This window comes from Papaver somniferum, chromosome 3 (genome assembly GCF_003573695.1).
Source record: "Papaver somniferum cultivar HN1 chromosome 3, ASM357369v1, whole genome shotgun sequence".
NCBI classification, from domain to species: domain Eukaryota; kingdom Viridiplantae; phylum Streptophyta; class Magnoliopsida; order Ranunculales; family Papaveraceae; genus Papaver; species Papaver somniferum.
Window position 1 is genome coordinate 71671508 of NC_039360.1, and position 10285 is coordinate 71681792.

Below are 10285 nucleotides of genomic sequence, written 5' to 3' on the forward strand. Positions count from 1 at the left end.
GTAAATCGAACGGAGACTGAATTGAACAATATAAATCATCACAAAACTGAAATCATAAAAGAAAGATAACAATGTACATCATAGACAACTATTCTGATAGAAATCGGATCAGAATAAACCTAATTATTCATCAACATTCCAAGAACAACAGCAGAGGAAGATGATTTACGAGATAAATACCTTGTTCGAATCTGATTTCGAAGCACAGACGATTTACGAGATAATAGATGTGATGAGCCTAATTGAAAGACGCTACCAGATACTGTGATGAACCAAAACGCAGGAGCAGAGAAAACCAAAGAGAAACAATCTGAGATGAAAAAAAAGAGAAAGAAACTGAATTTGATTTGTTCATGGAGTTGCAGAAAGGGTATTTTTGGTACTTTTGAAAAACTTGTCTTGTGTGACCCGCACGTTTTGGATTAGGGAATAAATATAATATTCTCCTCTTGTAGAAATTTCTTTTCTCCATCTCTTGTTCAAGGGTCTAAAAACTCTCACCTTCTCTACTGACACCTCTTCTTTCTAATCATACATTCTTCCGATCCCCAACGAATCCAGATTTCACCAAACAGCCATAAACCAAACTCCACCTCTCTTAGTAAGCTCCGCCAAAACTCATATCCAGAATTTCTTATTTGTTGATTCTCCTGTTTTATTCAGCTTTCTGATCATGATCTCTTTTACTTTAGACTCTGAATTTGGGCAAATTTGATGCACTTTTAGGGTTTATATATTTTGCTAGTCAAATCAAAGTCAGATTCTTCAGAATACCTTTATTTTTGCTTACTGAATCAGACCGTTTTGCTGTTAATTTTGATTTGGTTAGGGGTTAATGATGGCTAATACAGCAGCAGCATGTGCTGAAAGGGCGACCAGTGATATGCTTATTGGTCCTGATTGGGCAATTAACATTGAGTTATGCGATATTCTTAACATAGAACCTGGGTATTCATCCTTTTTGCTTTCCCCTTTGATGATTCTATTATCAAATTTGAATCAATTTATGAAGCTCAGATAATTTAAACTCTGCAGTCAAGCAAAGGATGCGTTGAAGGTTCTTAAGAAGCGACTTGGAAATAAAAATCCCCAGATACAAGTGCTGTCTCTCACTGTGAGTATGACTAATAATTGCTTGTTGGTGGATGTCTTATCTAAACTTTTCTCTGGTCTACTTTAGGGGACTGTAGCATGTTGTCTTGATGATGTTTATTTTAATTTCTATATTCGGTATAGTGAAGGTAGCAAGACTTGGTAGGAATGCGTTAATTTGTCTATAAAATACTTCTGATATTGCGGCTGAGGTTCCTAGTACATAATTTGGAGATTAGGAGTCTGAGCTAGGGCTATTATACATCCACGTCCTTGTTGTACTATTCTTGAACTGAACCTGAACATCTCCTAGCCGTCTTTAAGGTTGCCTTCCATCACCATTCTTCTTTGTAACCTGAACAAACTGCTGTCTAACCTGAACAAAGTGCTGTCAGTTTGTTGTTCTCTATTTAGACTTATTTACGTTCCTTTTTTGGTTGGAACCATCTGTATTCATCTTCTGCAGTCTGGATATGTGGCTTGGAGAGGTTAATATATTATGATAATGTGTAGAAAATTTTAGTTGGAAATGGAAATGAAAAATCTAGTATTTCCCATGTAATGTCTCCGTGCCGAACTGTCTGGGGAGGAGGAGGTGTCCCTCTATTCCAGAGGCAAGCTTAATTTTTTGCATTTAATGTCGATCTTGGTTTGTTTTAAGGTCTTCACACATCATGTACTTTAGAGGCCTAATATGATAAATGTATGAATTTTATGCCCTTTTGGGTGAAAAAACTATAATATTGAAGCTTGATGATTTTCATAATTTGAACCAGGTACTGGAAACACTTAGTAAAAATTGCGGGGATCACGTGTTTCAGCAGATCGTTGAGCGTGATATCTTACATGATATGGTCAAAATAGTGAAGAAGAAGGTATCCTAGGTTTTCAAGCTTCTGATTTTGTCATTTTCATGCTTCAATCTTGATTAGCTGGTATCAATCTCCTCAAGTTTCGATTTTGCAGCCAGACTTGAATGTGAGGGAGAAAATATTGGTTCTCATAGATACGTGGCAGGAAGCTTTAGGAGGGCCTTCTGGAAGGTTTCCTCAGTACTATGCTGCATATCATGAATTGAAGGTGCTCATTTTACATTTTTTTGTTCTGTTTGTTCTTGATATTAGGAAGTTTTTTCCTTTAAAATACTTGGTTTGTCTTCATGGACTGAGAAGTTACTTTTTTGGACTGAGTAAAAGTTTCTTATTGTGAATAGGATAACTGCTTTTTAGATAGTTTCTTACGACGAATTCGAAACACTAGCTCTAGCCCCTGTCCAACGCTGTATTTGAATATTTATGTACTCGAGTTTATCAATGTCAATGGCCTCTATTAACTTTATCTGACACTGCAATTTGTCTTATTCTTCTCTTTACAATAACTTACATGAATGAATCTTGTTACTATGATATCATCCGCTTATGGGGTAAAAAAGTTACCTGTCTAAAAAAAATATAAGTCGAGGCAATCATCCAGAAACTTTGTAAAAAAATATGCATTCACTTGTTTCTTCTCTTAAAAAACTGCAGTTGTGACTTTTAACTAAGAAATTTAGCTACTGAAGTAGATTGATTTGTTGAAATAGAATTAAAACTATCCTCTTTATAGTTTGGTTGTTCAATCATCACCACTTTCCTACTTCAATTATTTCCAAAAGTACATGTCAAAATATCATGTTTGTATCATAAGTCAAGAGATCGATTCGTTCTTATTGGTTTCTTTAGGATACTATGTAATTCTCTATGCTCGTAGTGTTTGTTGAAAAACAACATTAGATATCTCTTAATGCGGGTGCATCATTCTTTAAGTTTCTGTCGAGGCCTACTGGAGACTTTCTAGCAGCTTCATGCTTCACCGTATGAACTCAAATGGATAATTGTTAAACTGATTGGTTCTGAATTCTACATGCTTCACTGAATAAATTTTAATTAGTTACTGTATAATGATTGACAGTCAGCTGGAGTAGACTTCCCACCTCGAGAAGAGTACAGTGTGCCCCTGTTTACACCTCCCCCAACTCAGCCAATAATTCATTCTACCCCAACATATAATGATCCAGTTGTTGACGCCTCTCTTCCAACTGATGCTTCTGGTCTCAGGTAGTTATTATACTTAATATTTTGGAATTCTATGGACGGCAATGTACTCAGATGATGCATAGAACATGCTTTTATTTAGGGTGTATTTGAGATGGGTGATTGTACGTGTTTGGCGACTTCTAAATTAATCTTGGATTCTTATGGATCCCCTCCCAAGATCCGTCATGTTTGGCGTCCTTTCAAATACAAGGAAGACTAATCAGAGTTAAATGGGAATCCATGGTCTCAAGAAATTGTGGTAGTCTGGTAGAATCTAGAGGTTCTAGGCAACATAACAGCTCAGGAATATTAATTTCTCAAAGATTGCTTCCCCCTGTTGTTCCCTCTCTGGAATCCTGGGCTCGAAATACACTGCAACTTTATTTTGAGCATCGTGTGAAGATACATTCATTTCTATTCTAGGGTTGAGATTAACTCATCATTGATGTTAAAAAACTACGAGGGCTTCTGTCTAGCAGATGTTCTAGCTGATCTCCGGATAATGATATTATTATTGTTTGTTGACTGTTGTGCTTAATGCAGCTTGGAAGAAATCCAAAATGCTCGTGGTTTAGCAGATGTGTTAATGGAAATGCTTGGTGCCTTGGACCCTCAGACTCCTGAGGTATTTGTTTCATTTTTCGTCTAATATGTGTAAAAGAAGTTAGACAACTGTATTACATCTTTCAAACCTCATAGCTGTAGATAAATTGTGTGATTTGTGGTTGTGGCTATTTACAAAATTTCCAGTCAACGTTTTTTTCCGGAATAATTAGAAAGATAAAAACTGAGAAAGAAGTAATAAGAATATTCTGAGAGAAATTATGAAATTTCAAAACATTGAAAGAAGTCTGCATGTTTGTTATGTGTATCATTGCTAAGATAAGAACCTTCGGTCGATAGAATTTTTTTATGTCTTCTGTTCGATGTTGCATTGCAAGCTTGGTGTACTGTTTCTTTCTCCTCAATAACTGACATCCATGCCAATAAGGATTTAGTTGTATACAGACTGAATCTACAGTGGAAATTGCTTTTCTTTTGTCTTAACATGACTACCTAGGACATGTTATTGTGGATTTCTGTAAACTTAAATGTGATAGTGCTATCATATCTCACAATTTTGGTGGTTTATTCTGATTATTTTTCTTTTGGGCAGGGTGTAAAGCAAGAACTGATTGTTGATTTCGTTGATCAATGCCGTTCATACCAAAAGCGTGTCATGCTTCTAATAACCAATACCTCGTAAGAATATATTTGAACTGTTGCTTTAGAGGGTTGTCATCATTTAGCGGCTCAGATCTGTAACTAACAGTTGGGCTGCTTCTTTTACAGAGACGAGGAACTTCTATGTCAAGGTTTAACGCTGAACGATGACCTGCAGCGAGTGCTTCAACAACATGATGACATAGTGAACGGAACCCGTAGTTCACCTGCTGGAGTAAAAACAGCAGAGACTTCTGTTGCACCTCTTGTAAATGTCAATCACGAGGATGATGAGTCAGAAGATGATTTCGCTCAGCTAGCTCACAGGTGACTTTCTTATTTATTTTTGTTCTGTTTGTTCTTTGTCAATCATATTCTGGTAAAGCATTGTACATTTGCCATGCTCATCTTTGTGCGTAAACCTCTAAGACACCAAGTGCCTTCCAAGCATCCAACATTATCCCCAAGCTTTCACGGGTTCTTATGCAGGGCCCCCCATATATTTTTCTATGGTGTATATGTTGTTTTGAGTCCAAATGACCTATAAATGTATATCTTTTTGGAGTCATTGTCAACAGCTGATGTTGTTTTAAAGATTTCCACATTATAAGAAGTAAGAATATTAATCCACCAAAAGCGATCTGTACTGTAAAAGTTATTTCATCATCAAGTTTCATAATCATATTAATGCCAAGTGAACTTTATCCGTCTCGATGTGTAACTCTTCCCTTTAGTTTTGACACATCTGTATTCACATATCTGATATGGGTGCTTAGGTTAAAAATCATGGTTGAAGAGAATATGTGATACGCAATAGGATTTTATGCTTAGGTGGCTGACTCTTTGAAAAATAAGGCTGTGGGTGTATGGATTTTTCTTTATTCGAACTTTCTGCTTAGTGTCTTTTCATGAAAACTATGGGTTCTAGTAAGAATTTTCTTTATTTGAAGGTTGTTATAAGGTTTGATTCTCATTCTTATCGCAGGTCTTCGAGAGATAATATGCAAGGGGCAGGAGGGAAGTCGTCTTCCAATTCCAAGAAAGCAGAAGTCCATGTTAGCCCATTTCTTCCCCCACCTCCTTCTTCCAAGAGACCTGTCAATAGAAGAGTCCCCATTGACTATCTCAGTGGTGATGTCTATGGATCAGAAAGATCTTCAGAATTGGTGGAACCAACAGCCACCGAAGTTCCTCCACCCTCAAACCACAGAGATACCAGCTCCCCATTGAGGCCAAGTCGAACTTCCACATCACCATCCCCCTCTTATGGGGATAATCCAACCTCATCTTTTTTTTCGGGGCAACCAATATATGATGAACCTGTGCACCCTCAAACTGCAAACTCCACCGAACAACAACAGATGCCTGCGGCTCCTTGGGAGGTCCAGTCGCCTGTCGTCACCATACCACCTCCACCATCTAAGTATAATCAGAGACAACAATTTTTCGAACAACATCAGCATTCTAGTCATGGTAGCAGTGGCTCAGGAGGATCCTTGGATGACACTCTAGTCGGGAAGACCCAAAATCTCTCTCTTAATGGCAGCACCAGTCGTACTTCATCAATACCAACAAAGCAAGGCTCCAAATCAGAGGATGAACTATTCCAGGATCTGCTAGATTTTGCTAAGAAAAAGTCTCCATATCGTACTACTGACTAGGTTTTCTTGTTGGCTGTGCAAATATGATATTATGTGATACAGTTTAGGAGTTGAGTTTCAGGACTTGCTATTGAATAAATGTGAGAGAGGTCTTTCGGCGTGTTTTTGTTTGAAGTATATATAGTCTTGAAAACTTGGTATGATCTGGGATTTTTTTTTTAGAGTTTTATAGCATTTGCTATTAACTAGTTTGTGGCAAGAGTGAGGTGTTTATTCGTTCATGAATTTGTTGGTTTAAAGGGGTATATACTAATGGATGTAAATTTGAATGTTCTGTTCAAATTAATTTGATTGTTTGTGTTTATGGACCACCAGCAGGCCATAGAAGGGAAAGCTAGGATGACAAATTAACTGTTCGTGTTTATGATTTACCTTATTTTTTGGAGAACAAAGAAGGTTACAGTACAATATTTTACAAAGCTCAAAGCAGTAGCCATTGCTTCAGAATTACGATCCAATAGCTAGCTTTTGAACACTGCACTATCGATTGAGACTAAGCTCTCCTGGTAAATGTCTGCTCTTGATACAACATCTACACCTTCCGATTCCAAAGAGGCATCAATAACTTCAATATCCTTCATTTCTCCTGTAAGAAGGTTGATAAACACCAGACCACCGCTATAACCACACAAAAAACCAAACATTCCATTTTTTGTAATTGCCTTAGGACCATAACCGCTATAACCACAAGGATGATTTACAGTGAACATGTGCAGTTTGCTCCATGAGTACTCGTTATTCTCCACATTTGTGGCACTGCAACTGTAGTCGAAATCATTCAAAGCATACACTTCATATACTTTACTGGTACTGTTTAATGATCCTGCAATGTAAACAATCTTTCCTTGGTCACCTCCTATGACATCTAGCCGAGAGGTTATGTAGGGAGCAGGTACCACCACATCTGGCCACAAGGTTATGTCTGGAACAGGTATCGCTCTGAAACTTTCTCTGCTGAAATTGAAGGAAAAAATCACTCTCTCCGGATGAACATACGAATGCAACACGTCTATCATTTCATTTCCGCGAAAATTCTTTCCGACAAAATAGTAACTGCCATTTAGATATCGACCTTGATTTTCAGGATTGTCTTTATGAGTGTGACTGTAGAAATTGGCATCCATACACCATCTCCAAGAATCTGAGCGTAAGCTGTATATTTGAACCTTGTTTTTAGGAATGATGTTAAGCTCATTGCCGATTTTAAAGAAAGTGATTTGCAACACTTTGTAATCACACGTTTTGCAATCGAAACCAAACAAAACAAACTCAGATTGTAATACACCAAATTCTTGTGGGAGCGGTAACGATTTAGGGAGACATCGAGATTTCTTAGTTGCAGGGTTCCAAAGAATAATATTCCTGGGTTCGGCATCATGTATGCAAATGATGCCATGACAAGAACCCACCATATTTGCTCCGGGAGGAGTTCTACCATAAGGATCTAGATAGTCATCCTCATCATCACTTAAATGTGGTGACATACCTAAGTTTTTGTAACTCCATTGACCACAATCTTTTTCGCTACCACGACACGAGGATAGCACAAAAAAGTGTGGTTTGTAGTTCAAATCAAAATTATTTGCAGGACGATATTGAAAAATGAAATTACCAAACTTACTGGTGGAGTTCTGGAAAGTGGCATGTCGATGGATGAAATTCGAGCTTTCAATAATTGAGCGCCATCGTCTGCAGACAGCCTTGAACCGTAGAAGAGAGACCACTGGTAGCCATAATAGAATTTCAATCAACAAGTCTTCTGTTAGAAAACTAGGATTAATCCCAGAATTTCCATCCATTAATCGATAAATTCCTAAGATTGATCTGATAATGAAATGAAATAAAATTGGGAAATTGATACTTACTTCATTGATAAAGTACTTTAAGAAAGATCTGAAAAATGAGAAGTATATGGCAATGCGAAGTGACACGATACTTTATGACGAATCATTCGAACATGTCACATGCGCATTTTTCTTTGCGTTCTTTTTCAATAACAGCCCTAATCACATAATGAGGAGGATCATGGACACTCTCTTTGATAGACAAGGTCGGATAAGATTTGCGTCATTTTTTCTGCAAAATACAAACGACGATGAATTGAAGTATGATATTTTGATGATATGTTCCTCTTATAAGACTCTGCATTCCTACAAAAAATGCACTTAATCCGAGATAGCAAACCTCACCATCTATAGATAACAATGAATTAATTACATTCTTACTTAATCATCGTTTAAGTGTGGGGTTAGAAGACGCAAGGAGATTCCATAATTTATTAAGAACAATAGAAGCTTCGTGTAAAAGATATTTGTTTAGCAAGGTACTCATTTATTAATAAATGCAAATTTGTTCATTGAGAGAGTACTTTTTACATTTTTTTTACCTTATATCATTTCCAATTTATGTTACACAAATGTAATGGACTTTCAACATCTTTTTGGACGGTGGACCATCCCAACAAGAATGTGTAATGTTGAGATTATTAGTCCCACATTGTCTAGGTTATCTAAGATCCTTCGGTTTATAATCCCTTAAGGCCTCTCCACTCATTGCCAATTGGTTTTGAGTTAGATGTCCATATTCTAACTTGGTATCAGAGCAGGTTATTTGCGACGAGTTCTTTGACCGCGCCTTTATTCTGCGTCACCCAATTTATTGTCCACGTGTTAGTTCCAACGAGGCTACACGTGAGGGGGCGTGTTGAGATTATTAGTCTCACATTGTCTTATCTATCTAATATCTTGCGGTTTAAATCCCTTAGGGCCTCTTTACTCATTGCCAATTGATTTTGGTTGGATTCCCATATTCTAACTTGTAATCATGGAATGCTTAGAGAAGAAACAATTATTGTAGTTTGCAACGAAGGATGAGAATAAACCTGAACCAGATGATAGCAGCATCATACAAAATGTATCATAAAAAAAATAATCCAAGCAACAATCATCATAAAACATTACTAGCTAATACGAAAAAGTATTCAAGAAATTGTGTGTGATTTCAGAAAATTAAGGATATGATGCATTTTGGTTTAGGGAAACAAAAGCCCATCAATTTTGAATACATCTTCGAGAAGAAATTAGTGACTTCTTGCAAACCATCATTGATTGGATGAGATGTCTGGTGTATTTATATAAGTTTTTTTTAATGAAATTTATTGATTATTCACTTATGTTTTCATGAGCTTTTTAAAGACTAAAACAATATCATTTATTTGGCCACATTATTCGTTTATTGAGATTAGACTATAATTCCACTTAATGCTCCACTTATTCCATATACGGTAAATCTTAACGCTTTCGATCGAATCAAATCCCACTAAAAATGTGTTTGAATTATAACATATAGAATTAGCGTTTATGGTTTAGAATTATCAGGTCAACACTCAAAAGGAGGAAAATATTATGTAGCTATTAACATGAAAATACCTACAGAAAGCTAGCCAAGATAAAATGAAGGCCGAGATTTCAATGCTAATCTTAAGGCTCATCCCCATGTTTTAATGGTATAATGGTAAAGTCAGGGTAAAATGCATGTAATACATCGTGACAAAGTCCTTAAATTTATTGTAGATAATGCATATTGTATAATGAAGATAAAGTCCGCACACTAAATTTAGATATTCCACTTCGAAACAAATATATCAATAACAAACTGGGTCTGTGAATCAGCGAGCAACTGAGTTTATCCAGTTTATTGCTTTCTAGAAATTCTTTTATGTTATCAATCTCATTTTTTAATGATTTTATCCTTGCCATGATTTTAATTTGATTTTTTTTTCTACATATCTTTTCATCTTCGCTTCTCATGAAGCTTAGATATGGTTTAATTTATTTTAATAATTTTTATTTGTTACGAAAGTTTAAAATCTCTTGTCTTTGGCTATTATACTTTAGTCTACCTTTCTTCTAGTTTTAATCTGTAATTGTTATAGTACTTCAAATCTTTTCCTTTTCACCTTTTTTTTTGTGTTTTAATAGTCATGATTCAAGTAAATTCTCTAATTACCTTCGAAAAAGTAAATTCTCCAATAACTGTTTCTCTTTTTCTAATAAGTTTCTAATCTTTTTCGATTTGTAGGATATTTGATTTCAAATATGGAGGCTATCTAGTATTGGAATTTTGCAAGCATAATGTTTACTTATTTGTTGACAGTATTGTCTTTGTTAGAGCATTGCTCGGTCGAACTCGTTGCTATCTCAAGCTTGTTTGTCAAGTTTAGTTGATCAAAACTATAGTCTTGATTTCTGGTCT

The 10285-nt window shown here is 36.1% G+C and overlaps 2 protein-coding genes across 4 annotated transcripts; one reads left to right on the forward strand and one right to left on the reverse strand.

Annotated features, from left to right (window-relative positions):
- The first annotated feature begins 453 nt into the window (after positions 1–453).
- LOC113356463 (TOM1-like protein 3) lies at positions 454–6342 on the forward strand. Its single transcript, XM_026599606.1, has 10 exons — positions 454–601; positions 830–948; positions 1036–1114; positions 1869–1967; positions 2059–2172; positions 3043–3188; positions 3711–3792; positions 4324–4409; positions 4500–4697; positions 5356–6342. The coding sequence occupies exons 2-10, from the start codon at positions 836–838 to the stop codon at positions 6029–6031; spliced, it is 1593 nt and encodes a 530-aa protein (XP_026455391.1). The 5' UTR covers positions 454–601; positions 830–835; the 3' UTR covers positions 6032–6342.
- On the reverse strand, positions 6182–8031 carry LOC113356464 (F-box/kelch-repeat protein At3g23880-like). Of its 3 annotated transcripts, XM_026599609.1 has the most exons (3): positions 7897–8031; positions 7653–7754; positions 6182–7183 (listed from the first exon to the last, which is right to left on the reverse strand). In XM_026599609.1, the coding sequence occupies exon 3, from the start codon at positions 7153–7155 to the stop codon at positions 6493–6495; it is 663 nt and encodes a 220-aa protein (XP_026455394.1). In that variant the 5' UTR covers positions 7156–7183; positions 7653–7754; positions 7897–8031; the 3' UTR covers positions 6182–6492. The 3 variants fall into 3 exon arrangements, with proteins under 3 accessions (XP_026455394.1, XP_026455392.1, XP_026455393.1); XM_026599607.1 differs by having other exon boundaries at positions 6182–7754; XM_026599608.1 differs by lacking the exon at positions 7897–8031 and having other exon boundaries at positions 7653–7890.
- Positions 8032–10285: the final 2254 nt, after the last annotated feature.

Bases quoted from the DNA above. Each gene is read 5' to 3' on its own strand.
- LOC113356463 (XM_026599606.1), top strand. From the start codon at position 836: ATGATGGCTAATACAGCAGCAGCATGTGCTGAAAGGGCGACCAGTGAT. The intron at 3,793-4,323 runs GTATTTGTTTCA...TCTTTTGGGCAG, and splicing joins TGGACCCTCAGACTCCTGAG to GGTGTAAAGCAAGAACTGAT. The intron at 4,698-5,355 runs GTGACTTTCTTA...TTCTTATCGCAG, and splicing joins TTCGCTCAGCTAGCTCACAG to GTCTTCGAGAGATAATATGC.